The sequence below is a fragment of the Trichechus manatus genome, unplaced genomic scaffold (genome assembly GCF_000243295.1).
Source record: "Trichechus manatus latirostris isolate Lorelei unplaced genomic scaffold, TriManLat1.0 scaffold00016, whole genome shotgun sequence".
Taxonomy (NCBI): Eukaryota; Metazoa; Chordata; class Mammalia; order Sirenia; family Trichechidae; genus Trichechus; species Trichechus manatus.
The window spans coordinates 16,382,459-16,409,464 of record NW_004443952.1 but is presented as its reverse complement, the minus strand read 5'-3'; the positions used below and the strand labels follow the sequence as shown (position 1 = coordinate 16,409,464).

The 27,006-nt window shown below is 44.3% G+C and overlaps 1 protein-coding gene across 16 annotated transcripts in view; it reads right to left on the bottom strand.

Annotated features, from left to right (window-relative positions):
* The window catches only part of ABCA1 (ATP binding cassette subfamily A member 1), a 138,657-nt gene that overhangs the window by 36,089 nt on the left and 75,562 nt on the right, over positions 1 to 27,006 (bottom strand). For 14 of the 16 annotated variants that reach the window (XM_023727434.1, XM_004372203.2, XM_023727442.1 and 11 more), the window contains 16 exons: positions 26,730 to 26,822; positions 21,587 to 21,827; positions 19,291 to 19,430; positions 18,834 to 18,950; positions 14,551 to 14,748; positions 13,493 to 13,698; positions 12,727 to 12,903; positions 10,886 to 11,108; positions 8,818 to 9,039; positions 7,472 to 7,676; positions 6,554 to 6,667; positions 4,587 to 4,758; positions 3,453 to 3,584; positions 2,337 to 2,479; positions 1,994 to 2,131; positions 918 to 1,138 (listed from right to left, as the gene is read on the bottom strand). In XM_023727434.1, the coding sequence (XP_023583202.1) occupies positions 918 to 1,138; positions 1,994 to 2,131; positions 2,337 to 2,479; positions 3,453 to 3,584; positions 4,587 to 4,758; positions 6,554 to 6,667; positions 7,472 to 7,676; positions 8,818 to 9,039; positions 10,886 to 11,108; positions 12,727 to 12,903; positions 13,493 to 13,698; positions 14,551 to 14,748; positions 18,834 to 18,950; positions 19,291 to 19,430; positions 21,587 to 21,827; positions 26,730 to 26,822 (2,742 nt within the window). Of the gene's footprint in view, positions 1 to 917; positions 1,139 to 1,993; positions 2,132 to 2,336; positions 2,480 to 3,452; positions 3,585 to 4,586; positions 4,759 to 6,553; positions 6,668 to 7,471; positions 7,677 to 8,817; positions 9,040 to 10,885; positions 11,109 to 12,726; positions 12,904 to 13,492; positions 13,699 to 14,550; positions 14,749 to 18,833; positions 18,951 to 19,290; positions 19,431 to 20,200; positions 20,741 to 21,586; positions 21,828 to 26,729; positions 26,823 to 27,006 lie in introns of those variants that run through there. The other 2 variants (XM_023727443.1, XM_023727447.1) reach the window with 2 other exon arrangements.

The following is a 27,006-nucleotide window of genomic DNA, read 5'->3' as shown; positions in this document are numbered from 1 at the left end:
AGTCAGTTTGAGTTGGGGCCCAAGTTTCTGCATTTGTAACAAGCTCTTGGTGATGCCAACGCTCTTGTCCTCAGACCACTCTTTGAGTAACGAAGTGCTAGTTAAAAGGTAAATAAGTAGACAGGAGTTCAAGGTTGGGATGTAGATGACTTTAGGATATCAATGAAAGAGGACTCTGATATCATAGACAGAAAGTGGTGCCATTGGTCTAACACACAAATAGATCCCAGGCATGTTCTGTGGTGCAGAGGAAAGCATACCCGGCTATTGGGTTCTGGCCCTACCTCTGTTATTTACCTGCTGCAAGACCTTGAATAAGCTACCAAATCCCTCTGAGCTTCACTTCCCTCATCTGGGATAAGGATTATGACACCTCCTTCCCAGGACTGCGCTATGCTTTAACTGAGATGGTAGATGTAAAAAAACACTTTGTAAATGGTAACAATGCTACAAAAAATTAACTATTATCACTATTTTCTTTTATGCCCACAGTCTATTAGAGTGAATGTCTGGCTTAATAAATGTTTGCTGTTTTGTAGTTTAAAAGTTAAGGTCAGTGAGATTTAAGGGTGTCATGAGCAGGAATGGCTGGGCCTTCTTCAGTCATGGCTCTTAAGTCTTGGCAAGTTTTTTTTCTTTGACTTTGACATAATTAAGTCCTCTAAGGACCTTCTCCATCACTCATCACGCTTCCGTGGTGGGGGGAGTGGAATGGGACTCAACAGAGATAGCAAATGGGAATGGAAGTCTCCTGAGCTTTCCACGTATGAGGTCTGATGTGATTCTTAAGAGAACACAGAGCAGGAAGATGGCTGGCCTCAACGTGGCAGGATGGGGTAGAGGTGTACAAGCTATTACAGCCAATGAGTTCTCACTCCCTTGGCCCAGCACCAGCCCAGTAATGCTCTGCAACTCACCTTTTTCAGGTATGACACAGTGCTACTGCTATTTCTGCAGGAACTGAGGGAGGAGTCCACATCTTTCTTGACCAGAGTGAGGTAGTAGCCTGTTCCCAGTTGGTTCTTCAAGAACAGGGAGGAGCCCACACAGCACAGCTTCCCATGGGAAATGATGGCAATTCTGTCCCCCAGAATGTCCGCTTCATCCATGTGGTGTGTGGAGAGAATAATGGTGCGGCCTGCCAGGCAAATACAAGGACGTTCTCACTGATAGTAGTGGCAGCAACTACAGAAATACTAACAGGGGTGAGCATGAGAGAAAGACTTGGAAACTTCCCTCAACCCTGTGTGGCCATGATCCCTAGAATGGCAAAGCCTTGATTGTAGCTATGGCATCTTCATAGACATAAGAACAGCAGCATTTATTTGGGAACTTGCTATATGCCAGCCAGTGTGCTAAATGGTTTACATGCATTTCTCATTTAACTTAATCCTCTATGAGGTAAGAACTTTTTATAAGTCAAGAAACTGAGGCAAATAAAGTGACTTTCCCAAAGTCTCAGGAACAGCCAGAGCTGGTTGCAAAGCCTGTGCTCCTCATACTACGCATACCCCAATATATCTCTAAGTAGATCATCAATTGTGTTTCTCTACCTCTCCCATCTGTTCATTTATTCATCCACTCTTGAAAAACATGAATTAAGTACACTGTATTGGGGATAAAGAGATGAACAAAGACACAGCCTCTGCTCTCAGGAATCTCAGGCTATAGAAGAACATGATTACAACACACATGTGTAGGCTCTATGCGAGAGGTAGGCACTGGGGGCCATGGAAGCCCAAAGGGCTGCCCTTTATCCTTGTTTCTGTTTATCTTGCAGGCCCCAAAGTAATAAGCATAAATTTCAGTGCCTTGTAAATCAGGCCTTCCACCTCCATACCACAGTAGGCGCTGAGCTTTAAGAAAAGAAGGCTTGCATCCTCCATGAGAAGGCATCTGTTGCCCTAGCAAGAGCAGCCATGAGATGCAGCCATACTTCTCGAGAGCCCCTCCTCTCCCAGTTCGTGACACAGAGTAAATACACATCAGTTACCCTGTCGATATTTCAGCAGCAGCTCCCATATCCCCCTGCGGGAGTAAGGGTCCACGCCAGCTGTGGGCTCATCCAGAATGACAACCTTAGATCCCCCCACAAAGGCCAATGCCACAGACAGCTTTCTCTGCATTCCACCTACAAGAACAAGAGGGACACGCTCCAGGACCCAGCCCCAGACAGTGAGTGAGGGCGGAGGCAGTGAGAAACAAATGGAGGCACCCACTTGGGGTCACAGCCAGGTACCCACCCAACCATCACCCAGCCCAGGAAGGGGGGGCGGGGGGAGGTGACAGTGGTGGTACTGTAGGGAGGGGGTGGTTAGGGCAGCTCTGGGCCTCACCTGACAGCTGACTTGTTTTGCTTTTTAGCTTGCTGGGTGGCAGGACAACATCCAGAGCCATCTGCTCCATCTCGGCTTTCACGTGCTTCTCAGAGAGCCCTTTCAGGCGGGCATAGAACCAGATGTGCTCTTCGACAGTCAGCCTGGGGGACAGAGGAGCAATCCACTCAGGGCCAATGTCCTCCACAGGATGCACCACAATACAGTGCCTTCTTGCCCAGAACGGGAGAGAGCAGGCACTTTTTTTTTCGGTTTATCAACTTCTTAAAAATTAATCTTCAGGAAGGATTCATGGTGGAACAGCAGTCAGCAACCACATGAAGTCAGGAAGCCAATACTGAAATGTGACAGGTCACTTCCAACCTAATCCAAGCGAGTCCTGGCCACCGTGCATCAGGCAGCTGCAGCTTTAAATTTTAGGCCCCCAAGAGGTGGTACTCAAAGGGCTCTCCCTGATGCCCCATCAGCCAAAAAGCTGGCTCATCAGGAACCTGGAGTAACCCTATAGAAGCTTCAAGGACCTAAGCCTCAGAGAAGGGAGGCCGCGCAAGCACACCAGCCCAAACCACTCACTTTAGATAAGAGGAAACTGGGGCCCAGGAGAGGGAAGGCTTTGCCCAAGGTCATAGAGCTCAGGCCTTTCCCTGCTCCACTCTGAGGGCTCCCTGGGGGCCCTATTTGCTGAAGGAGCCACCCGAGCAGGAGCAAAGGCCTTGAGCAGGGAAATGCGGCCATCGTTTGGAGGGCCCTGAAGTACTGCCAAGTCTGGATGTTAGAGCTACACAAGGCATCAGGGAGGGTGCAGTGGGGAGAGGATGGGTAAAAGGACCCCAAACTAAAAACCACTGTGCCACCGGGGATCCTTTTGAGAAGGCCCCAGGACAACAATAATGGAGATTGCCATTTTCCCCAACCCCATCCACCAACTGGACTGATGCAACATCTCCCACCAACAATTCACCTCCCACTGTTGCTGAAGTCGAAGGGTAGCCAGGTCTCAAAGTGCCCAGGGAGGCGAAGCTTACCACCCCCAGGCAAGGTCCCTTGCTGCCCAGGACTCCACAACACACACATCCAGAGAGGGTCTGCTCCTCTCAGCATGGTGCTGGTACTCACATGTCAAACAGCACATTATGCTGGGGACAGACCCCCAGGTTCTGCCGGATTGTGCTCATCTCTGAGCGAATGTCCTTCCCCAGGATATAGGCGGTGCCCGAGGTGGGTGGGAACAACCCAGTCAGGATGGACCTGAGGACAAAATAAAAAATCAGAGGCGTCAGGGCAGTGCTACCCTTCCCTCTGGATGCTCCGTTCCAGGCTGCAGAGCTAGGGCAGACGGGGCAGAGGGTGCCAACCCTGTCACCCTCTGTTCCTTCTTAATGGACCGTAGCGGACTCTAGCGGTGAATAGGATTAGGCCTATGTGTTGGAAATGGCAATTTTAGTGCAAGAATTTTTAAAATGAAGATTCTAATTTGCAAAGCAAAGTGCATTTTAAAACATGTTTTGTGTGCCTAAAATCATCCAGGAAAGTCAACAACAGAAACAAATTATTCAAAGATAAAAATAATTCTTGTGTTAGGTGGTAGGATTTTTGAGTGTCCTTTTAATTTTTTCTGCAATGTTCCGACTATCTTGATTTCACATTTAAAGTAAAAAAAAGAAAAACAAGACATGAATGTCGCCCCCAAACGTACCCTCTGGAATGGCTGAGGAACCACACTGAAAGCCACTGAGGTGAACTCAGGTGTTGTATGGCTCTCGCTACCTCTGAAGCTGCCCATTATAAGGTCCTGTAAGTCCCACTGAGGGCAATTTTAGCAAGCTGCCAGCTGTTTCTCACATCTGCTTAGAGAAAGAGTTCCTGGAAATCACCACCTCCCTCCAACATATCTACTCTTTTTTGCCAGACTCTTGCTTCACAGTTTTGACCACACCTGCTCAAAAGGAGACCCTATCTCACAGCTGTCATTGTCTCAGATTCCAAGAACACAGCAGAATTCTGAGAACTAAACGGGAAAGTTCATCAAAAGGCCCACAGCCTGTTTCGGGCTGAAGAAGTAATATCTAGTAAAAACAAATGCTTGGAAAGCACGCTCATGATTAGATAATCTTTTTACACGCATCATCATTGCCTGTGTGTTCCGCCTTTGTTCCCAACGACCAACACAATTTCTTTTGGTGTGAATTTCTAACTATACCACAGATCCTTCCCATGGCAGATTCTGTGAGGGCCACACAGTCTTCTTACATAGTGGTGGTCTTTCCCGCTCCATTGTGGCCCAAGAAGGAGGTGATCTGGCCTTCATAAAAATTCAGTCTCAGGCCATCGACTGCCACCTTCATGCCATCTCGGTAAACCTTCACCAGGTTCTGAATGGACACACCCAGCTTCAGGTGAGTGGGCTCCTCCTCCATGCAGACTGTGAGAAGAGAGAAGAAAGAAATGAACCCACAGAAAATACTGACGTGTAGACTGTAAAGACACAAAGGACTGTTTGTACTCAACCTGCCTGCACTCTGTGGCCACTTTTCGTCTCACAGGTAGGCAGGCAGGGTACAAGCATTTATTCTTTTAATATCTGGGAAATAGTGCTGGTGACAGGGACACAATAATAAAGAAGACACAACCTCTACCCTTAGAGCACTCAGAGTCTACTGGGTGACAAACACTTGACAAGCAATTAAAATGTAGGATGCTAAAAGCTGTTTTCAAAAAACACATCAAAAAATTCCATAGAACTGTAGTACTTCTAAACCATGGAATACTACACAGAAACAAAGGGGAACAGCTATCGATGCACACAACAACTGGGCTGGATCTCAAAGGAATGATGTTGAGCGAAAAAAGCCAATCTCAAAAGGTTACATACTATATATATAGTTCCATTTGTGTAACATTCTTGAACTAACAAAATTATAGAGATGAAGAACAGATGAATGGTTTCGCTTCTTTACTGTGGTGGTTGTTACACGAATTTACACATATGATAAAATTCCACAGAACCAAATACGCACACACGACTGAGTGCGTGTTAAAACTAGTGAAATCTGAAGAAAATATGTGAACTGTACCAATGTCGATTTCATGGGCTTGATATTACACTATAGTCACAAAAGATGTTACCATTGGGGGAAACTGCATAAAGGGTGTAAGAGACTGCCCCCCATATAAGTTTTTGTAACTTCCTGTGAATATATAATTATTTCAAAATAAAAAGTTTAAAAAATGCCATGGAATCTTCGAGAAAGGAGTAACTACCTGAGAATCTAGGAGGGCTGTTCAAGCAAGGGGATATCTGAAGTAGATGTTAAAGAACAAGTAGGAGTTTGGAAGGTAAGTAAGTTGGACAAGGGGTTTTCCTGTAAGAGGAAACAGTACATACATGCAAAGGCACAGGTGTAGAAGAACATGACATGTCCTGACAATCTTGAGCAATTCTAGGTGATTGGACAGAAGCTAGGTGGCAAGAGGAGGTAGGGTAAGAAGAATAAGGAACAGCAGGAGAAGCAAATGGAATGGTGGGCAAGGGCAGGTTGTAAAGAGCCTTGAATGCCTAGGAGACACTATACTTATCAAACCAGCAGCTAGGGAATGGGCATAGAAGAGGTCAGCAGAAGAACAGACTTATTAATTACTTAGGAAGCCACACTGAGCACAAAGATAAAGTTTCCTTCCAAGAACCTGAGCAAGCAACCACAAAGCGGAGCCTCTGCTGAACTGTGGCATCTCTACCTGCAATCAGGAGCCAGGAGAGGACTGGGACTCTGGGTAATGAAGGGTGATAACAAGAAACATAGGCTGAGCTCTGTGGCAGCCACCTGATGCCAGCCTACAGACTTACATATATATATATATATATATATATAAAACCATAAAAATGGGAGACAGCGAGGTTATGGTTCCACAGTCACTGCTGTTTTTATCTCTTCCCTGTAGCTAGTCATGATAGCATGAAAAGTGTGTGGGAGCGTGGAGGTAGGGGTGACGATATAGTCATCAAAAGCCACCCTCCCAGAAGCCAAGAAAACAAAGGAAATGTCTCTCAGAGACCCAGACAGTGATTCTCTGATAAGTCAACAACATTAAACACAAATGGCATGGGAAAGCTTGGGAACTGGCGTCGCGCGTGGTTTCTCTGCCCCTAGACTGGTTTTAGACAGTGAGTGGGGGGTGGCAGCACTAGGGTTAAGGGTGGGTAGACCAGCAGCACTTACTTTCTGATATTCCCTTCTGGCTGGAACAGGGATGGCTCTTCTCATCACTTTCCTCACCGAACCAATAGGACTTAGTACAAGGAAAATACCAGGGCCTAGGAATTCCATACTGACCTAAAAGTAAAACAAAGATGTGAGCCAAGCTCTGCACCATCCCAGAATTCCCGAGGTATCCCAGCCAGACCCACTCTTTCCTTGACATACCCTGAGCCCTTCAGAGAAGGAAAAGACTGGCAGGGGAGGTTTGGAGAGAAGGAGCTAACATTTGCTGAGACCAACTATGTACCAGGTACATTCTACACCTCACTTAATCCTCCCAACAAGCCCATGAGGCAGGTGTTGTGCTCATTTTAGAGATGAAGAGACTAAAAGATAAGCAACCTGCCAAGGTCACTCAGCCAGTAACTGAAGGATTTGAATCTAGGTCAGCATGGTGCAAAATGCCATATTCAATGCAGGAAGTTCAGGTAGGGGTAATAAATATTTCACATATACTTCCTTAGAGGAAAATCAGAAGGTGAACCACATAGTTAAATCCTACTCTTCCAAGCCTGGATCTTATATATGTGAGTATTTATCCACGGCAGAGTCATCTCGGACCTGGTTATAACAGTACCTACCTAGAATATTCTTAGGATTAAATTTACTAAAGTATATAAAACACTTTGCACAGTGCCTGGGATACTGTACTCAAGAAATGATCGCTGTATTAGTAATAGTAGTTGTGCCACCTATGTCCCTTCAGCATCAGCTGTCTCCCCTCCTTGGTCTATTTGTTTGCCGTGCGTATAAAGCCCTGACCACTTCCCAGGGAACCCCAGACCCTACAGAAATTCCAGCATAAAGGGAGGAAAGCACTGGAGCTAGAAATCATATTTCCCTCACAGATGGCCAAGGCAGTGTGGAAGCTCACAGTACCTGGAAAGACAGCCTCAATGTACCATGTCATCACCCCATAGATGAAAGTGTCAAACAGCATCATGGAGACTGAGGTAGTAAAGTTGAAGCCATCTCCCTCCACAGGGCTCTCAAACAGGTTGTCCCACTGCACGCCAGTGCCCTGCTCCTCGAAAAGGGCGAAGTACTCACAGCCAAACCCAAAAGCCACAGGAGACAGCAGGCTCTGTGAGAAAGAGACAAAAGTCACTTATCCATCTTCTTATCCCTCTCATTTTCTTATCACTTCTAATGCAAAGTCCACTTAGAGAAATTTGAGTTTATAAAAGGGATCAATTACAGGATGTGGAAGTATTCACCTACAAAGTTCCTTTAGGGGACTGGGCTCCCTTGCAGCATATAAAATAATTCTATTTATAACCAATCATTATGCACACACATTTCAGAAATACATCTATGATGGAGTGTAATACTTTTAGAATTTGATGCTTCCAAAGATGCCCCAAAGATGCCCCAAAGGCTCAGAAATCCTTCCCCCTACACACACACACACACACACACACACACCACACACACGCGCACGCGCACACGCACACGCACACGCACACACACACACACACACACCAAGGTCCTCTCAGGTTCCCTGCTCAGCTTGAGACAGTTCAGGGTCAGACGAGCCGGTCTGGGGTTGCTGGTGTCAAAGGGGCCCAGACTGAGGCATCTGGAGCTCCTAGCATTGAGTGACTCTCAGCTTTCCTTCCAAGTGACCCAGTGACAGCTAGAAACTCACCCTTATGAGGACTTGCATACCCTCAAGGGCCTCTCCTTCTCTGTACAAGGGAAGGAAGTGTTCAAGTCAGGGACCTGTGGGGATCTGGGGCACCTGCTCCTCAGTCTTGTTCAGTTCAGAAAATAACAGTCAAATGAAACACCATACTGGTCACAAGGAAGGCAGGGAGCCATCCCTGATGTCAAGAGTTTTCAGTTCTATCTGTGGCCGTGACTTCGTGGCATGCTTAACATGGTCAACAGAGCTGGGAGATAAAGGGTGGAAATGACGTCTATAACCTAAAGTAGTTCTTTTGCAGTTCCCCAATGCCATTTATCCACAGCCAGGTTCATCGTGCATTGTGGCTCTTTGAAAAATTCCCTTCAATTCAAGCAGTATCCACTGAGAGGACCAGAGATAAACCATTTAATAAGAGTCCACCCTTGCCTTAAAGGTGCTTAGAATTCAGAACTGAAGTTCAAGTCCCATTGGAAAGAGACTCTCTCCTCTTCTGTTCTCAACTTTGCTGCTTCTATTCATGGACTACAGAGGGAGATCAAATACCTGAGGTGCTACTACATGGGCCAGAGTTACTCACTGCAAAGATCTTGGGGGTGAAGCCCACATAGTCCTGCCACGCCACACACAGGACGTACGGCAGGTACAGCATGAAGTAGATGATGCCCCCACAGGCTGCTGCCAGGTTGGCTCTGGAGAAGAACGTGCTGATCAGGAAGCACTGCAGGATGGTCACCACAGCGAACACAGAAAGGAAGACAAACACCACGCTGGGGTCACTATAGGGCAGCAGGTTTCCTAACTGGGAAGGAAGAAACCCATTAAACGGGCTGCCCCGACAAGCCCAAGCACACCCTTTCACGATCAGTGGGGAAAAAATCAGGACTTTTTCACACTCATCTTAAAGATAATGTGGAGGAGCAATGCTGTTTATGAGGAAACTGAGGCCCAGAGAAAGGAAAAGACTTGCCCAAGACCACACAGCAAAATAATGGTGGAGTGAGGAACAGAACAGAGTCTATGGTTTTCTATTCCGTACCAATAGACAATTTTGTTCTTTGTTTCTCCAACAAATAATATTACCTAGTTTCTCCTTTTATAAGGACTGTGACTCTTGCTACCAAGAGAGAGTTGTGGGAGATGGTGTCCCATGTGACTTCTCCCTCCAAAAGCCAAGGACAATGGCCAAGCAATCTTAATATCCCCCTTGGTAAACTGCTATGGATTCTGCATTACTCTTGCAGACAAAGCTACCTTTTGAGTTTATATCTAGTAAACCCGCTGTCATTGAGTCAATTCCGACTCATAGCAACCCTACAGGACAGAGTAGAACTGCCCCACAGGGTTTCCAAAGAGCAGCGGTAGATTCAAACTGCCAACCTTTTTGGTTAGCAGCTGAGCTCTTAACCACTGCCCCCACGAGGGCCCCTTATCTCTAGTAGTAGGGTGTATTTCAGCAGGGCCTGCCAGGATATAGTTTTCCCAAGGCAGCTCTCTCATACACCAGCCACAGGACTACCCCACCAAAAAGCCTGGTCCCTTACAGTTAGATATCACAGCATGAAGGGGATTTGATTTTAACAAGACCTGCATTCAAATCTTGGCTCTGCCACTTGTTATCTGTGTGACTTCAGTAAATCCTTAACCTTCCTTAGCCTCATGACCTTGTATGTGAGGTGCTTTGAACAGTACTTGGCAATTAGTAAGTGCTCACTCATAACAAACATAGCTAGTATTAAATCAAATGTTAGTTTCTATCCCTTTGCACTTACTACTCTTCAAAAACACTTATTTTTATATGATGCATCCTTAAATGAAATGATTGTGGAGAAATAAAATTGGTACATAAGGATATTAAAATATGAAGTAGAAACAGAAATGCACTGCCCAGATTCCCCTTCAAGTAAGGACTTGTTGCCCAGGCATAAGCATCTCTGGCTCTGTCACAGCTACAGAGAGCCACGTGGCCCTGGGGCATACCCTACCCAGGGCAGCCCACATCCAGTGATTGAGTAAGGAGGCTGGGTAGGGCATGACTTGGAGGGGAGCGCGGTGGAGGAAGCATAAAGGCCCAGCCATTTCAGCTCAATGAAGGACAACTCTAACAAGACACATAGACTCCAGAGTGCCCCAGTTGGTTGGCCCTGCATTGCAGTTCAACCTCTCCCTCTGCCCAAACCTGCTTTCTCTTCCTTCCACAGGTGTTGATTCCTAATAACTACTCATACACCAAATTCAGTCTCAGCCTCTGCTTCCAGAGAACATAACTTACAAAATATATATTCTCTGGTTATAGCTGTTATACTTGCCAGGAAGGATCGTCACCCAATGCATGTCAGGAAATGAATAGTTCTCAGATGTCACCAAGAACCACTGCCAAGCAGACAGCATGGTGGAAAGAGTACACTTACATGGAAAGCAAGAATACTGGGTTCTAGTCCTGCTTAGCTGTTAACCAGCTGGCCTAACCCTGGGCAAGTCACTGCCCCTTTCTGGGCCTCACTTTCCCCAGCTATAAAATGAGGGAATTACAGTAGATAACACATATGGCCCCATCCTTCTCAAAGAGTCTTATCTTCTCCTCACTCAGCCCATGCTGGGCCATTGAGGAGCTCCCTGGCAGGGAGGAGGGAGTGAGGCAGCCTTACCTTCAGGATGACGACCAGCAGGCTGGCGCTCACAAGCAGAGGGATGAGGCTGCTGATGAACCAGCTAAACCAGAGGATGCCGCTGTCCAGGCCCATGATGCGCATGGTCTCCTTCAGTCGCGCCTCCTTCTCGTACACGATGCCCTTGATGATTACAGCCACTGAGTAGATCCAGGCTAGCGTCATGAAGAGGGGCATGGACCGGCTCATTACCCGCAGGAAGCTGGAGATCCCAGGAAAGGGTGGGGAGGGAATTAAAGACAAACATAAGCCAAGCTCATGGACCAATGCCTCAGAGCCTGTATGCAAGAGAAAACACCATATGAGAGTTGCATAACATGATGAATGTAATCAATGTCACTGAATTGTACATGCAAAAAATGTTGGATTGGCAAATGTTGTGTTATATATATTTTTGACACAATAAATCAATTTTAAAAATTAAAATTAAAAACAAAGAAAAGCAAACATCACATTTGCACCATAGAAGGACAGGCCCTCTGATCTCTGAAATGTGTAAGTTACAGAATGCTTCATGAGATGCACTGCAACATAATCATAAAAACTAGACTAACTGCCAAGTAAAATTTCTTTGGGGGCTTGCATTAGTAACTAGGTAACTATGAGATGTCATGAAGCTAAATCTGGGTTCTTCTAAAGTACTGAAAAAAGAAAAAACTCATTCTCTCATGGAAGTTCAACATCTCCAAGGTCATCTCACTATCGACTTGCTTAGCATAACTCTTATCACAGCTAGTGCAGAAACACACTTCGGGCAGCTCTCATCAGTAATATTTCAGATTCCAAACTAGAACAGGAACTGCAGTGCTGTGAAGTAAAAGGGACATAGGATTTGGATCTTGAGACTCGAGGTTCGTGTCCTAGCTTAATCACTTATGGGCTACGTGACAATACACTAAGGCTCTTAATGCCTCTTAACTCCCATCTTTAGATAAGCTTTTTAGAGTAACCCTTGGCTTAGGGGCCTTTGGAAAAGCCCTCCTTTAAAAAATTCTGGTTAATCTTTCTGAAGGTGAAAAATAGGATAATTTCTGGCTATCTGGAAAGGCTAGATTTGGTCATGCAAGGAAGTAGGTTGTTGAATGCAAAGCAGAGAGCAAATGCAAGGAGAGAAGTCCTGCCGCTCCTAAACTCTCATCTCTATCCACACACATGGCCGCAGAGAATAAGAATGTGTGAATATTTCAGATGCCTACAATAACTACACATCTACCCATTTTCTCTTATAAGAAGTCATTAGATTCAAAGGCACAGTTCCCACAATGAGCACCTTGCAGTTCAGTGAATAAGCACTAAAACAGTATCTAAAACGTACAAGATAAAGATGCTCTGTTCCATTTCATTTGGATTGTTTCAAAATTTGGTTAATGACATGTAGAGAGAAGGCAGACAAAATGACAGTAAACCAGCTTTACAAGTCTAGACAGTTATTTCTGTGTCTGCATGTGTGCGTGTGTATAACACACTTGCTTGTATTTGTCATGGAACATTTTAAATTCGAAAATTGGGCAAATTTTCACAAAAAAAGTAGAGCGTAAAAAATAAAAGCAGTGGTAACCATGAAAGAAAAAGCAGGAAGGATTACTAGTGCATGCACATGTGTCTGTCTGTGATGTGGCTGAACTGTTGACTATCTACATCTGGCAATTCATTTGCTGAAATGTTCACAGAGCTTCAAAAACAATTCTCTGATGAGCATCACACACACCAAAAATGAAAAAAATCAAAGCATTCTTGTCTACTCCCTTGGCACTTTTTTTTTTCATTCCACCTGGGGACAGTGTTAACTGGTTAAAGATGGTGGCTTACGGGTAACTTACATGTCATCAACGTAACAGGGATAGGGCATCTGCTGTACGTAGACACCAGTTTTCTTCTCACTGCCCGTCAGCACCCTGATGATGGCCTGCTCTACCACGTCCTGCAAGTAGGTGAAGCCCCCCCAGACGTATCGCATATCCTCAAAGGGGTCAGCCCGAGGACCCGGGTCCCAGTACCTAAAACCATACCACAGGTGATTGATCAAACATTTCTTAGAACCATACAGTAAAAAAATAAAAAACAAATCACCCACAATCTCACCAGCCCTTACAGAACCACTGTTTTTACTTTTGTATCTTACCTTCCGGTCCTGCTTTACATGCACACGTTTTTAAACACATGTAATCAAAATGAGCATACTATTTGCTGGATGTTTTTTTCCCGTTTGCTGCCTAACAATGCATCAAATGGACATATCAAAAATGATTTAACCACTCCCTTTTTATTGGTTGTTTGCTCCTTTTTGTAAAAATGGATAAAGCTAGTGAAGAAAACCTGAAGTCTTTGTGTTTCCTTGTTGACTTAATTCCTTGGGATTAATTCCGTAAGTGGAAATGCTGAGTCAAAAGATACTGGTATTTTATGACCTCTGAAATAATAGCTTCCAGAAATATGTGTGCCAGTTTCACCATAACCACGCCACCAATCTGAGTTATTTTTTGTTAAATTTTCTACCAAATTATGAGTTAAAATAAACTACCTGTAGTCATCATAGCTACTCTTGACCTCCCCAAGACTGGGCTGGGAGCATGGGATCCAACTTACCCATCCTTGATTTTATTAGTCCTCTCCACATTGTCAATGTCCATTCGAATCTTGTACTTGACATGATGGGGAAGCTCAACACTGTCCGAAGTAATTCCAGTGAACACAATACCAGCCCAAAACTTCCTCTCATCCAGCAGTTCCATGGACTTGTTGATGAGCCGGACTTCTGTTGCTATTGGTTCCAGTTTGTTCAGGTTGACACACTGATGGACAAACAGCCTTCATGAGAACTCTGGGGGCCAGGAAAATAAGCAGCAGCCAAGACAGACACAACCCTAAGAGACAAGTGCTAATTGCACGATTTTTTTCTCCTCACTCTTTAATCCTCTCTAACATAGTCTTCCAATCTTCAACTGAGAATGGGTCATTTTGTTTTTTAACTGCAATTTAAGGAAAACGCTAGAAATATTTAGAGATAAGTTACTTGTATTGATTTTTTGTGGAGGGAAAGAGATTGAAACAATGATCATCATTTCTCATTTTCTTCTGTTAGCAATTCTGAGTCACAGCAACTAAGCAAACATGCAAATAAACAAAAAAAAATCTTGTAAATTTTTTGTTAATAGTGAGGGGAAAATAAAAACATTTCAGACTAAAACAAAAAAAAATTCTTGTATCTGTCCCTATTAACTGACATAACAATTTTTTAGAACTAAAGTTTAAAAATATAACCTGTCCTGCATTAGCTATTAGGTAAGCTTCATAAATAATGCCTTTGTAAGGGAATGCTTTGGAACCATTAGCCATCAGGGCATCAAAATATAAGAAGCACTTTTAGGTCATCCTGAAAATCCAGAAGACAATGGAAAGAAACACCCTTGAGTCAAGACAGAGTAATGCCAGAGTTAGGTTTTTCTCATTTACTCATTCAGTCATTTAACTAACATATATTGAGTGCCTTTTGTACACCAAGGCCTGTGTTAGGTTTGATCGGTACAACTGTAAATAAGACTACAAATCATTTCTAAACTTTCCTCCTGCCCGAACTTTATTGCAGTATCTTAGAAGGAGAATCCATGTATCTTGTCTAAACGATCCACAAAACAGATGCTCACCTCCATGAAGCGAGATATGGTCTGGATTGCCTGGTTGGTCTCGTTGAACGCCTCTCTCCAGGTGTACACAGAGCCATTAATGGCCTCAACATCCTCTGGGTGCTTGGCCAGAAACACCGCAATGTCTTGGGCTGTCCACCCTAAGCCATCTAACCGCTCTTCCCAAAAGTGGTCACTGCCTCTGCTGTCCAACAGTGTCTGTGGTTCCAGTGAGAAAGCACAAGTAGTCAACATCAGCTAACCACTTGATGAGGACTTTATAATTTATAAAACCCTTTCACACACATTGTCTCCTTAATTTTTACAGAAAACTGTGAGGTAGATAGCAGTCTCCCCATTTTACATGTGAGATGACTGAGATTGAAAACAGAATGTGATGTTTTACCAAGACTGAGTCAAAATGCTAACAGTTGTGGACCTGGGACTCAGAGAGCAGTCTGAATCCAGAGTCCATATGTTTTCCATTATACCAAACAATTCAGTTTAACATTATTAACAACAGCAACAAAACCAATAATATTTACTCAGTACGGTGATTGTGTTGAGTGATTTACATGCTTCATCTCACTTACTCCTCACACAATTCCATAAGGAAAATACTTTTAATATTTCCCATTTTACAGATGGGAAAACTGAGGTTCAGAGAAGTTAAGTCCCTAACATCAGGTCACATAGCGAATAAGTAGCAAAGCCAGGATTTGAAGCATAGACTCTCTGATTCTAGTGCGCTTCCCTAAACGCATTATATTGCCTTCTTCTTTTGAGACCCAGTCTGACAACGCTATCTCTGGATTGAATTACGACAAACCCACTTTTGCTGTCTAGTTTAGCAAAATAATGATGCTGTTACACCAAGTAAAATATAATCTTTCCCAATGTCAGGACACCTGGATCATGACATGAAGGAGGCCTGTCTCTCATTTCTTGTTCCCTAGCCATTTGGTTCAACAATGGGCCAATGAGGAAGTGAAGATACACCTATCTGGTGCTCAACTAGCAGATCCAGAAGGACTGGGGCAGAAAAACAAACAGGGCAACTTCAAACTCAACTCATGGAAAAGGTGAAGCATCAGCAAGTCCTGCCACAGCTTCTAGCAGGAAACGCACACCCTGACCCTACCCAACTAGAATCTCCAAAGGTCTGAAAACTGCTACTCTTTAAATCAGTTGTATTTTCACTAACATCATAAGCTTTTCTCTTCCCCCATGTGACTTTTTAATTTATTATCTTAATGGTAGCATAACAATCCTATAGAATATATACTATAATTTCATTAACTATTCCTTTACTGCTGAGCATTTATGCTATTTCCAATTTTTCATAATAACAATTATTATCGTAATGACATTTTTACTCATTTAATGACTTCTTTAAAATTACTTCTGTGGGATCCATCCCTGCAGGTATGTGGAAAAGAGGTACACAGGATAGCACATTTTTTATGGTTCTTGAAACTTCCATTCCAAATTGCTTTTCAATAGGGAGCAATAATTTATACTGTCATCAGTAAGATATATATGTATTTTTGTTAACATTAATAGATACAAAATTGTACCTTTCAAAGTGTTTCTCATAGGGGTACGGGTTAGCAACTTTGACACTACTTTGTATACTGCAATTGAACAAATCAGAGCAGAGTGAAGAGACCTGACAATTGGGGTGAGGCTTATTCTGCCCAGTGTGGCATTTGAGCAACATGGTCAATTAGGACAGAAAGATCCGAGAGATGGGCCCAATGAGATCACTGACCACACTGTCATTCCAGAGTATTTCAGGGAACCAGGAGGCCTGAGGCCACCCTTGATGAGGGGCCAAGAGTCATTCAGGAAAGAGAGCAGGTGGGTATCAGTGGGTTCCGTAACTGGACAAAGGAGAAGTGCCCCAGATCTGCATTGTGATGTAATGAGTATAGACAGAGCCAGAGACAGCAGAGATAACAGTGACCACAACGGAAGCAGAAGCTTCAGGAATCACCTCGTGTACCAGAAACCAGGCTGCAGGGGTGCTGAGTACTGAGAAGCCCAAGCTTGTGGAGTTAAACACTCCTTAATAATAGAGAGAAGAAGGGAGTTGGAGGAAGGTGACCACACCCTAGTCTGTATCTCTAGCTTGACCACCCCCTCCTGCACTCCAGATCCTAAAAAACACTGGCCTACTGGACATTCCCACCATTCACCCAACCAAAAATTAAGAATCATCCTCGATGCCTCCCTCTGTCACCCCTCCACACCAAGCAGTCACCAGGCTTCACCTCCTGCCTGATGCGTTGGCCAGTGCCCTGGGTCAGGCCTCTCTGTCACTCACTTGGGTAGCCTCCCCCCTGGTCTCTGCCTTCTATCTTTTCCCTCTTCAAGTCATCTTCATATCACCCTTGCTTAAAACCCTTTCAGGGTCCCCACAGCTTAAAGAAAAAGGCCCCCAGCACGACACGCATGACCCTTCAAAATAATGCCATGATGTTCTCTCTGGCCATAGCCCTACACTTCTTCTCCCATATCCTGGGTTCTCCTGGCAGGATTCCTAATGAATGCCAATGCCAGTTTTACAAGGGCATTCCCCATAAGAGGACCTATGAGCAGCTAGAGTGTCCAAGGTAAACACTCAAACTAAGAGCAGGGAAACATCTATCTGCCCACAGATAGAACAACAAGGCCCTTGTCATCTTCTGAGACTCAGACACAGAGAAAATATCCCAGGAGTATAAATATGGATTCCAAAGAAATGACCATGAAGAAGAGGCCCGAGACCACAGCTAGGTCTACAACACTGTCTGTGGCCCACACTTGAAGGCACAAGTTATTATTCTCATTCAGTAATTATTCACTAATCCCATACAAATGATTGTACACGTCTGTCTCACTAAAGCCTTTTGTTTTAAAAGGCCCCAATTTAAGAATTCTGCATACGTGTAACAGGACTAGTGCAACAAAGAAGATTTTGGCTTCTCCATCGCCAGAGCCTCCCTCCTCGGTAACTTATTTCCCAGGGGACTAGTGGACAGCCCTAAAGTTCAGGAGAGTTCCCTTCAGGTAGATACAGGCTCCCAAACCCAGCTGTCCCTCAGATCAATGAGGTGTCGAGACGAAAAACTTGGCAAAATCCTTTCCTCCTTCTTAATGGCAGCAGAGACAAAAGAAGAGGCCTCCCTCACCATGGAGATAGGAAATTGTCTAATGATTCTCTGACTCAGCCCAAGGCAGGGATGATGTGATTAAATAGCACTCAAGCCCAAGCAAAGGAGACATTCTGTTCTTGCTCAGACTCCTCCACTTGAATCCAATTGTCTCTAGAGCACTTATCCCTTTCAAGTGGCACAGAAATACTAAGTGCCATTTCCCTCCACACCGAAGTGTATCTAAGGTATGGCAGGTATGGCACATGCCCCGGGCACCACTTGAAGGGAGGCGCCACCAAGCAGTTTCTATTAACCATTGCAGTGTCCATTGCCAGCTGTGAGAGATCACTCAGTAAGTTAAAACTAATATGTACTTTCATATTTGAGAGCCTCCATAGGTGAAGGCAGACTGAGTGATCTTGCTCTGCTGAGTGCAGAAAGCGAAGAAACTGAAAAAAATGACTTTGAACACATCATAGACCAATTTTCATCAGTGAAAGCAAGGAAGGTGTAGCTGTAATTTTCACGTAGTATCACAATGTGTTAAGGAGAAGATTAATAAGCTTGACTTGTATTTTTGAGCTGATATTATGGTAATGTTATCTAAAAGATGGGCATCAGATATTTGGATGGAGTGTAATTTCAGTGCTTGCCATAGGTGCTGTCATCTGTAGATATGCCCTGCTTCCATACGGCAATGGCTGCTCTGTGTTCATGTGGTGCTTTTGGGAGCAGGTGTCTCAGACCAGACTACACGCAACACCATACCTTTGTTCCTACACCTCTTCTCAAGACCAACTGAGACACAGGAAGGCTGAATAAGAGGCTGTGAATGGCTCAAGGGCTAAAGCCAGGAATGAAAGTAGAGTCAAGACCTTACAATAACCAAACCTTTGTTCCAAACACCAGCCCTCACTAATTTCCTTAGGAAATTGATGTTTGAGCACCAGAGGCATTGCTGCTGATGTATACAAAACAGTGTTTTATCTGTACACTACGAGTTGGACCTCTAGAAAGGTGGCAGCCTTGTGGCTTGAGCCATGTCCCAGGCTCAATACGTCTATATGGGTTAAACTTCAAGAATTCTCATCAATCACTTCTGGGAAAGGACTGGAACTCAACCCATCCAGCACCAAGCAGGCACACAGTAATCAGAGGGATACTTACTCGGATAAGGTCCATTTCTTGGCTGCTCTCCACAAAGGTCCAGATCTTGGGGCTGAGTTCTTCCCACATGCCTTCCAGATCATGGAACACAGCCAGCTCCTGGAAGGTCTTGTTCACCTGGAATCAGGTGGGGAGCAAGGGGTGGCAGAGAAAAAAGGGAGAGGCAGAGACAGTGAGTAAGGCGGCTGCTTCCTGAAAAGATGCCCCATCACAGAAGCCCTTTGCTAGTGTTCCTCCACCTCCAAGAACTGCCTGCCTACAGCTATGATTCAAATACCCCAGGTGGGGGAGCTGTCCCTAAACAGCTTGATCTGGATCAGACTCGAGGTTCCCACTCTTTGACAATCCCAGAAGAGCCAGAGTATGCCCAGCATATTCCATCTGAAGCCACCTTTACTTTTTTGCCCCTAATTTTGGGAGGTTTACAAGGACAGAGTCTTAGGCCTGGGCATCTTACCTCAGCCATAACCTGCCTTGTGGCTGGAGTGTCAGGTGTATATAAGATCTTCCCTACAAGCAGAGGCTTGAGAGCTTTCCAGATAATGCGGGAAAGAGGACTGGACTCCAAATTCTTCATCAAATCGTTGCAGTAAGGGGCTATGGAGAAAATGAAAGACAAATACTTATACATACATGTGGTCATATACTCATGGACATGCCAGGCAGAAAGGGGCAGAAAGGTAGAACAAACAAGGGCTTTGGGGCCAGATTCAGGGTCCTGGGTTCAAATTCCAGCGCTATCACTTACTAGCTGTGTAACAAATGACTTCACTTATCTGAGCCTCGGTTTGCTCATCTATGAAAATGAAGTTAATAACATCTACTTGGCAGAGATGTGGGAGGACTAAGACACTACCTACAAAGCGCCTAGAACAATGCTGTTTAAACAATCAGAACTTAAAATCCTGATGATGGCTAACTCACAACTGAGATGCTGTGAACAAAGTGTTTTCACTATGCACAAGCCCCCATAACTCTTGATTCATAGTCTCACGGCAGCCCTCACACTCAGTTCTCACCAAAAGCCACCAGTACTATTGAGAGCAACCAGAAGGCTGAATTCTAACTTTAGTTTTTAAGCTGAAACCTGAATTTTCCCTTTAACTAATATATCCAAAATGCAATTTTCCTCCTTCTCATCACAAGTATACTTACATAGAATAAAAAACTCAAAACTGAAAAATCCAAAGCTAATCACAGACAAACAGGGTTTGATTATCCAGAAGGGTCCCTGAATTTTTCTTTTATTTTATTCTGGGTTTTTTTGTTGGTTTGTTTGTTTTTAAGATAGTAAGCATCCTCTAGTAAGCATCCTCTGTATGTTGGAAACATAATAGAATTAAAGAAAAAAAAAAAGATCTTCTCACAATTGTATCAGTTGGGCAAATGAAAGCTCCCTTGGGCTGACTTGCAAGCTGGGGAGACGAAGGGATGACATTTCTTAAAACTGCCTCGAAGGCCATCCTCCTCAGGCTTGTAAAGCAACCTACAACTGCCTGGAGTGCTTTACTCCAGAGAAGAAGAAAAGGTTCTTGTGTTACAGTAACGCACAAAAACCTGCCTCAGTCAGTGTCTGAAAGACACACCTGCAGTTGAAAATGGAAAAAGGCTCACCTGCACCATGTTTTCAAGGAAAAGGATACCATTGTCTAACACTGTAACACTGGCTCTTCACTGCCACTGGGCATAGGACACACATCCCCACAAAACTGCCCAAGTGCGGGAGGCGGACATGGAGTTACAAGGTTCTTAAACACTGTCTTGCCGCTAAGAACCAAAAACAAAGAGCAGATGGAATGATCTACCCTAATGGTACACACACACCACAAATGACAGGTATTTCAGAGCAGGGCTTCAAACTGGTTCATTCCAGTTCCACCCCCTGCTGAGAATCTGCATTTCCACACACCCCAGATATACTGAATCAGAATCTACATTTTAACACGATGTATACATAAGAATCACCTGGGGGATCTATAAGACTCACCTGGGGACCTTGTTAAACTGTAGAGTCTGATTCAGTATATTTGGGGTGGAAATGCAAATTCTCAGGAGGGGGTCAAACTGGAATGCACTGGTTTGAAGCCCTGTTTCAGAGGCAGTGTGGGTTACTGGCATGGAGCTAGGCAGATCCAGGTTGAATCCTAGTTCTTGCTGATTAGCTGTGGTGTGCTTTTGGCCAGGTCACTTAACTTCTCTGAGCCTATAAAATGTGGGGTTATAAAACCTTCCTGCAGGGTTATCATAAGGGTTAAAAGAGGTAACTTAAATAAAATTCACAGTATATAAGAAATATTCCTCAAATGTTAGCTTTTATTTTCATTATTATTACTTTCACTGTTATTTTTAAATTTTTATTATAAAGCTTACCTCAATGGTTATAATAATAATAATTTCTAAAGGATCAGCATCTCATCATCTATTACTGTGGGACCCACCCCGTATATCCCAGAAAACTGGGAAGAGTGGTTTTCAATCATTCATTCATTTGATGAACATTACTGTGCATCCCTTAGATGTGGCAGGCACCATTCAAAGACTGGGGACAGTTAGCTGATTAAGAAAAGACTCTCTCCTCCAGGAGCTCAGAATCTGGTGGGCAGATAGACATGTAAACATCCAGTGCTGCTACAGAGCTTAAAAATGGTAAGCATAAGGTCCTGTGGGCATCCTTCCTGGAAGGGGTGACACAGGGCTGAGTCTAGAACTAAGGCGGGTATGAGGCCAGGGCTGGGGCCAGCACAGACACTCACTTGTAGAATTGTCATAGAAGGTGCCAACATCTTCTCCTGTGTCATTGCCTCCAAAGAGGGCTTTGTAGTTGTTGTCCTCATACCAGTTGAGGGACTTGATCTTCAGGCCCCCACCCTCAGGATGGCCACAGACAATGCGGGACACTGCCTGGTATATCTGTGTAGGGGAGCTGGAGCTGTTCACATTGGTCAGAAACATCACCTCCTGCCGCATGTCACTCCAACTCCTCACGGTGAAGAGCTAGCATCAGGGATGGGGAGGAACAGGAGAGGGAAGGGGAAGGAGAGAGAGGTGTAAGGCAAGGGGCAGGGACAGAGAAGAGAAAGAAACGTCTTATTTTCTCGATTTCTCAAAAGCCAGATCCCAGAACATATTTTGTCTGATGTCGGCTTCTCAAAGCCTTGTGACAGGTTCTCTAGAGCTTTGCTACTCAATTTGTGGTCCACGCACCAGCACCATCAGCATCACCTGGGACCTTCATTGAAATGATAATTCTGAAGCCACTCTGCCGACCTGCAGAATCTGCATATGCAGTTTAATAAGAAGCCCAGGTGATTCCTATGCACATTTAAGTTTGAGAAAGCATAGTCTAGAAGTTAATGGAGCCCCGGGAGATGGGTTTTACTCCTCTGGGGGTTATCTTCTCGTTTATAGAAGAGAATGCTTTCTCTAAACAGTATGTCTGACTACAGATGATTATATCAGGAACTGCTCACATCCAGGATTACTCTGACTCACTTCAGTGCGGAAATTCAGAAGCCCTCTGCCCCTTGGGAAAAAAGGTACTATGTGTGAAGTCCCATCTCCCGGTCTCAGTTAAATGTTAGGTAATGAAGAAAGCGTTAAGGCAGGAGGCCTGAATTTGAATCCCAGCTATGTTCCCCATTAGCTTACAGGCCCCATTTCTCATGAAGATGATGATGCTAAAACAGTGTGGTGAGGAGCAAATCACACGATGTACCTGCAAGTGCCCTGCCCAGAGAAGCCCCTGAATAGGATGAGGCAGGAGCACCAGGAGCCAGTGGGCACCCCTGTGACCTACACTCAGTAAGCATCAATGATAGTGCTTTGTCTCACATACAAATGCACTCCAGCTCCTTGTGGAGTTCTTGGCCCAACTGTTCTTACTATTAAATATTTATAGAGCACTTTGTATTTTCAAGCATTTCACAATAAATCATTAATAAATCCCCACATTCCTTGAACTGTCACTGCATGTTCTCACCACCTGGGAAGACTGAGCCATGGACAGCAGAGAAGAGAGGCTGCAGGCCCTACACACACCCTGGAGAAAGCCTGGATTCGGGCTCCATGTGCCCAGTTTTCTACCTCACAGAGCCTGCTGGTTCTACAGTCCTGGGCACTGCAGACCTTTGACTCTGCTTCCAGAGAGGAAGCTGGCACTCAGGATGGGTTGGCTATCACAAAGACTCCTCCCTCCAAAGAGGGAGCATCCAGCACACTTCACAAGAACACAATTAGGTCAACAGCTTTTATCTTTATCTTTTCACAACCTGTATGAATATACAGGCAGGGGAGAGGTGGCCAGGCTCCCTTGCCTTTTGTTGGGTTCATGGAATAGACTTGGAAATTTTTAAACAACAGCTAGTAAGAGCCATTCACTCCTCTTTCCTCAAGCTGCCATCATCTGGCCACCCCTAATTAATAAAAAAAATTTTCTCCCCACATGAAACCAGTACGTCTTTGTATAGAAGCATCATAAAGTATTGAGTTATTTCAAACTGCTGATCATTCCCTGCACTTGTCTTAGAGGCAAACTCCTACTCATTCTCCTAGACCCCTCAGCTCACGCTCCACACGTCCTCCATGAAGCACCCCCTGACTCACAGGGAGGAGGTAGCCATTCCATCCTCAGCCCTGTAACCCGCAGCCGTTTTCCATCCTTAAATACTGTGCTACTTTACTGTAAGAATGAAAGAGTAATTAAAGTTCATATTATTGAGTGAGGAGAAGAATTCTTGTTCAACTCTAACTCTATGCAAATTATATTACAGCAGACCCCTGGTATTCCAAAGTGAAAAGTCCAGGACCTTCCAAAACTCCAAAAGTCATGGCCATGCTCATCATCTAGCCAGTTTTCAATATCTGCTCCAAGGTTTTGAGGTGAAGATATTCTTACCCCCAGAGTAAAAATTTTTTTTTTTAAATGTTGTTAGCTCTTCTTTTCTCCTCACAAATACCAGGGGTTTGCTGTATTTTCAAAAAATAATTCCTCATGTAATATTTATTCACTTTTGTAGCTGCTGTCTTTTCAATAAAGGAATGTTCTACCTTACAGCTGTTTCTTATTAAATAAACTGTGCAAATGGACTTGGTCATTAAAAATAAATAAATAAATAAAACAGCCCATGAAAGGTGCTTGATAATCATTTGCTGAGTGAATGATGGATAAATGATTCTCCGCCTTCTCAATCCACTGCAATGGCTTCCTAACTCATCTCCTTCCTTCCTCTCTTACCCCCGCCACTCTTCTCAATTCAGCAGCTTGAGTATAAACAGTTTATAAACTCTAGGTCACATTATGTCCCCCTCTGCTCCAAACCCTCCACTAGCTTCCCATCTCGGTTAGCATAAGCCCCAAATCCCTAGCAGGGCTGCATGGCCTCACCTCCATGCTCTCTGACCTCATCTCCAACCAACCCCCCTCACTTGCTCACTTGATCCAACCACACTTCGCCTCCTTCCTGGTATTGAAACATGTTCCGTAAGTGTCCTCAAGCACCAGTGTCTTTGTGCTTGGAATGCCCTCCTCATATCATCATTTCCTTCACGTCTCTGTTCAACTGTCACCTTATTAGAGAAAACTTCCCTAATCACCCCCTTTGAAAGAGTACCCCAACACTCTCTCCCTTACCCTGCTCTTTTTTTTCCATAGCATGCATCCCTACTGCCACATTATACATTTATCTGTGATTTCTGTCTCCTTCCCCATGCGAGCGATATAAGAACAGAGAAGTTAGTTTTTTCATTGCTAAGTCCCAGCATCTAGCAGTGCCAGGAACCTAGAAGGTGCTGGGTGTATAAGTCAGATGTTGCCTTCCTGTCTTGCTTCCCTATCTGTCCAGGCATACCTTCTCTGTCACCCAGGCATGAACTCATGCCAACTCAGTCCCACTTTCCACTCCATTGCCAGGTCCTGTTAATTCATCATTTCTTTCTTAGAAGGCTCTCTTTTCCATTCCAGTTACCATGAGAGTTCATCTGAGAAAAAAGTGGGTGATTGTGGGCAAATTGCTTAACTTGTCTGAGCCTTGGTGCCATCTGTAAAATGGGCACAATACTACTCACCTCTCATTTGTCATGTCAACTGTACAGGGAAACTGGGTGAAACTGCCTGAACCAGAGCAGCCTCACAGGAAATGTTGCTTCTTTTTCTTTTCAAGAGCTTGTGCTTTGGGCAAAACAACCAACTCTCTTTCCAAACACTGACCAGAGAAACAACAAGTCAGACAATGAATGACTCGTAGTCAAAGCAACTGGGGGTTGTTCTACTGAGACGAGTGGGTAGTCCTTGCTTGTCCTGGACCAGGGTGCAAGCAGGGCGCAAGGAAGCAGCTGCCAAGGAAAATGTATATCGCTTAGTTGGAGAGTTTCCGCCACATCAGCAATGGGACTATCATATGCTTCCAATTATTTTTTTTACCCCAGACAAAAGGCAGGCCCAGTGATGTAAGAGGAAACAGATGTAATCAGACCCTGAGTTTAGAAGCAGCCTCCTCTGTTACAGTCCCTGCTTTGCTTTCTCTAAGGCCAGAAATCAAAGAGGGGGAGGAAGGCTGGGAAGGGACCTGCTAGGGTAGTACAGGGCACATCCATTTCAGATAACAGGAATGCTGAGGGTTTCCCACCCGAGAAACAGCTATTGACATGCAGTCGGTTTCTGTTTCGCTCTCTGTTTCCTGGAACAACCTCAGTTGACCCAGGTTCTCCTCCCAGTGCAAGGTCACCAGCATTTCAAAATGAGAGTAACAAACAGCAGGCTAGAAGAAGGCTTCTCCTACTGACAGGAGACCAGAAAGCCAAGCCTCTTAACTCAGAGACAAAAACAGAATTAAAAGAAGGAAGAGAAGATACCACAAATAAATGCACTGAAGTGTCTGTCAACAGTGTTTAATCTCCGTGCTTTCTGTATTTCCCTAGTGTTCTGTACTTTCCATAACGAACATGCAATACTTTTATCCTCAGAAAACATGAAGTTAATTTTGATATTTGAAAAACTGATACAAGTACCAAAAAATGGGGTGAGTTAGAGAAGCAACTAACCTAAAGCTGGACCGAGTCTGAGAAAAATTTCCCCACAAGTTATTCCTATCAGATGTCCTATACACTGAAGCTTGCATTTTTTCTGACCACTGCCCTCTGGCTCTGCTCCTTACACACTGGGGATCCAAAGAGTTGCTGATTTCCAAGTCTAATTTGACACAAGGCTGGGAGTCAGAAAAGCAGACCACAGGCTGGCTGGGAGGCAGAGGAAAGGTTAACTGCTTTTGCAAGCACCTACAGGCTCTCTGATCCTACCACAAAAATTATTCTGATACATCTGTCAACACATGGGCCTGAAAGGCAAACTCAACTTAATGTTCATCAAGAGACGCTATTCCCAAGGTTGAACCTCAGAAGCCAGATGTCTGCAGGGGAAAGATGATTACAGGTACTATGTTACTCCCTCTTGTTAGAAAATGTTTTGGTAAAATGACTGTCCTCGCTACTGAAGAAGAAATATGGAGGAGATGCTGGCAGGACAAAAGTAGTACATGGGGTGGATGGGTGGGGGATTCTTGTCTTTACAAATGTGTCATTACCTAGGGACAGAAAGAAACAATGGGAGACAGTTCTAGACTAGATACCAGGCCTTTAGCCACTAACTAACTCTGAGATATCCTTGGGTCTCAGTTTCCTCATCTGTAAAGTAAAGAAATCAAACCAGATAAATTTTTAAGATCACTTATGCTTCTAAAATTGATTTTACATTTTATATGATATTCAAATCAAGAGGACCCTGTGGATACAACTGCTTCTTTGGTGCCCAAATGGTCAGCTGGCTCTGACTTAGCCAAACTCAGAGATGCAGCAAGTGATGTTCGATGGTCTGCCTTCTGCTGCCCGGAAGACACAACTTACCTCTTGGGCCAGGGTCCCAAGACTATCCAGCAAAGTTTTTGTGGCTTCAGCCAGCTCCTTGCTTGGGAAGGGAGATGAGGAGTTTAGTTCTGCCTGTAATGAAAAAAGATACTTTTGTTTCTGAGCTCAAATGTAAACCTAAAATCTCTACTGAAAACAAACAAGGTAATTAAAACCATTCAGTCTTGAGTTTAAAAAATGAGAAACCTAACCAAAAGAAAAGATACTACAAATATTCTAACTGTATACTTATATGTTGTTTTCTTCAAATAAGAAT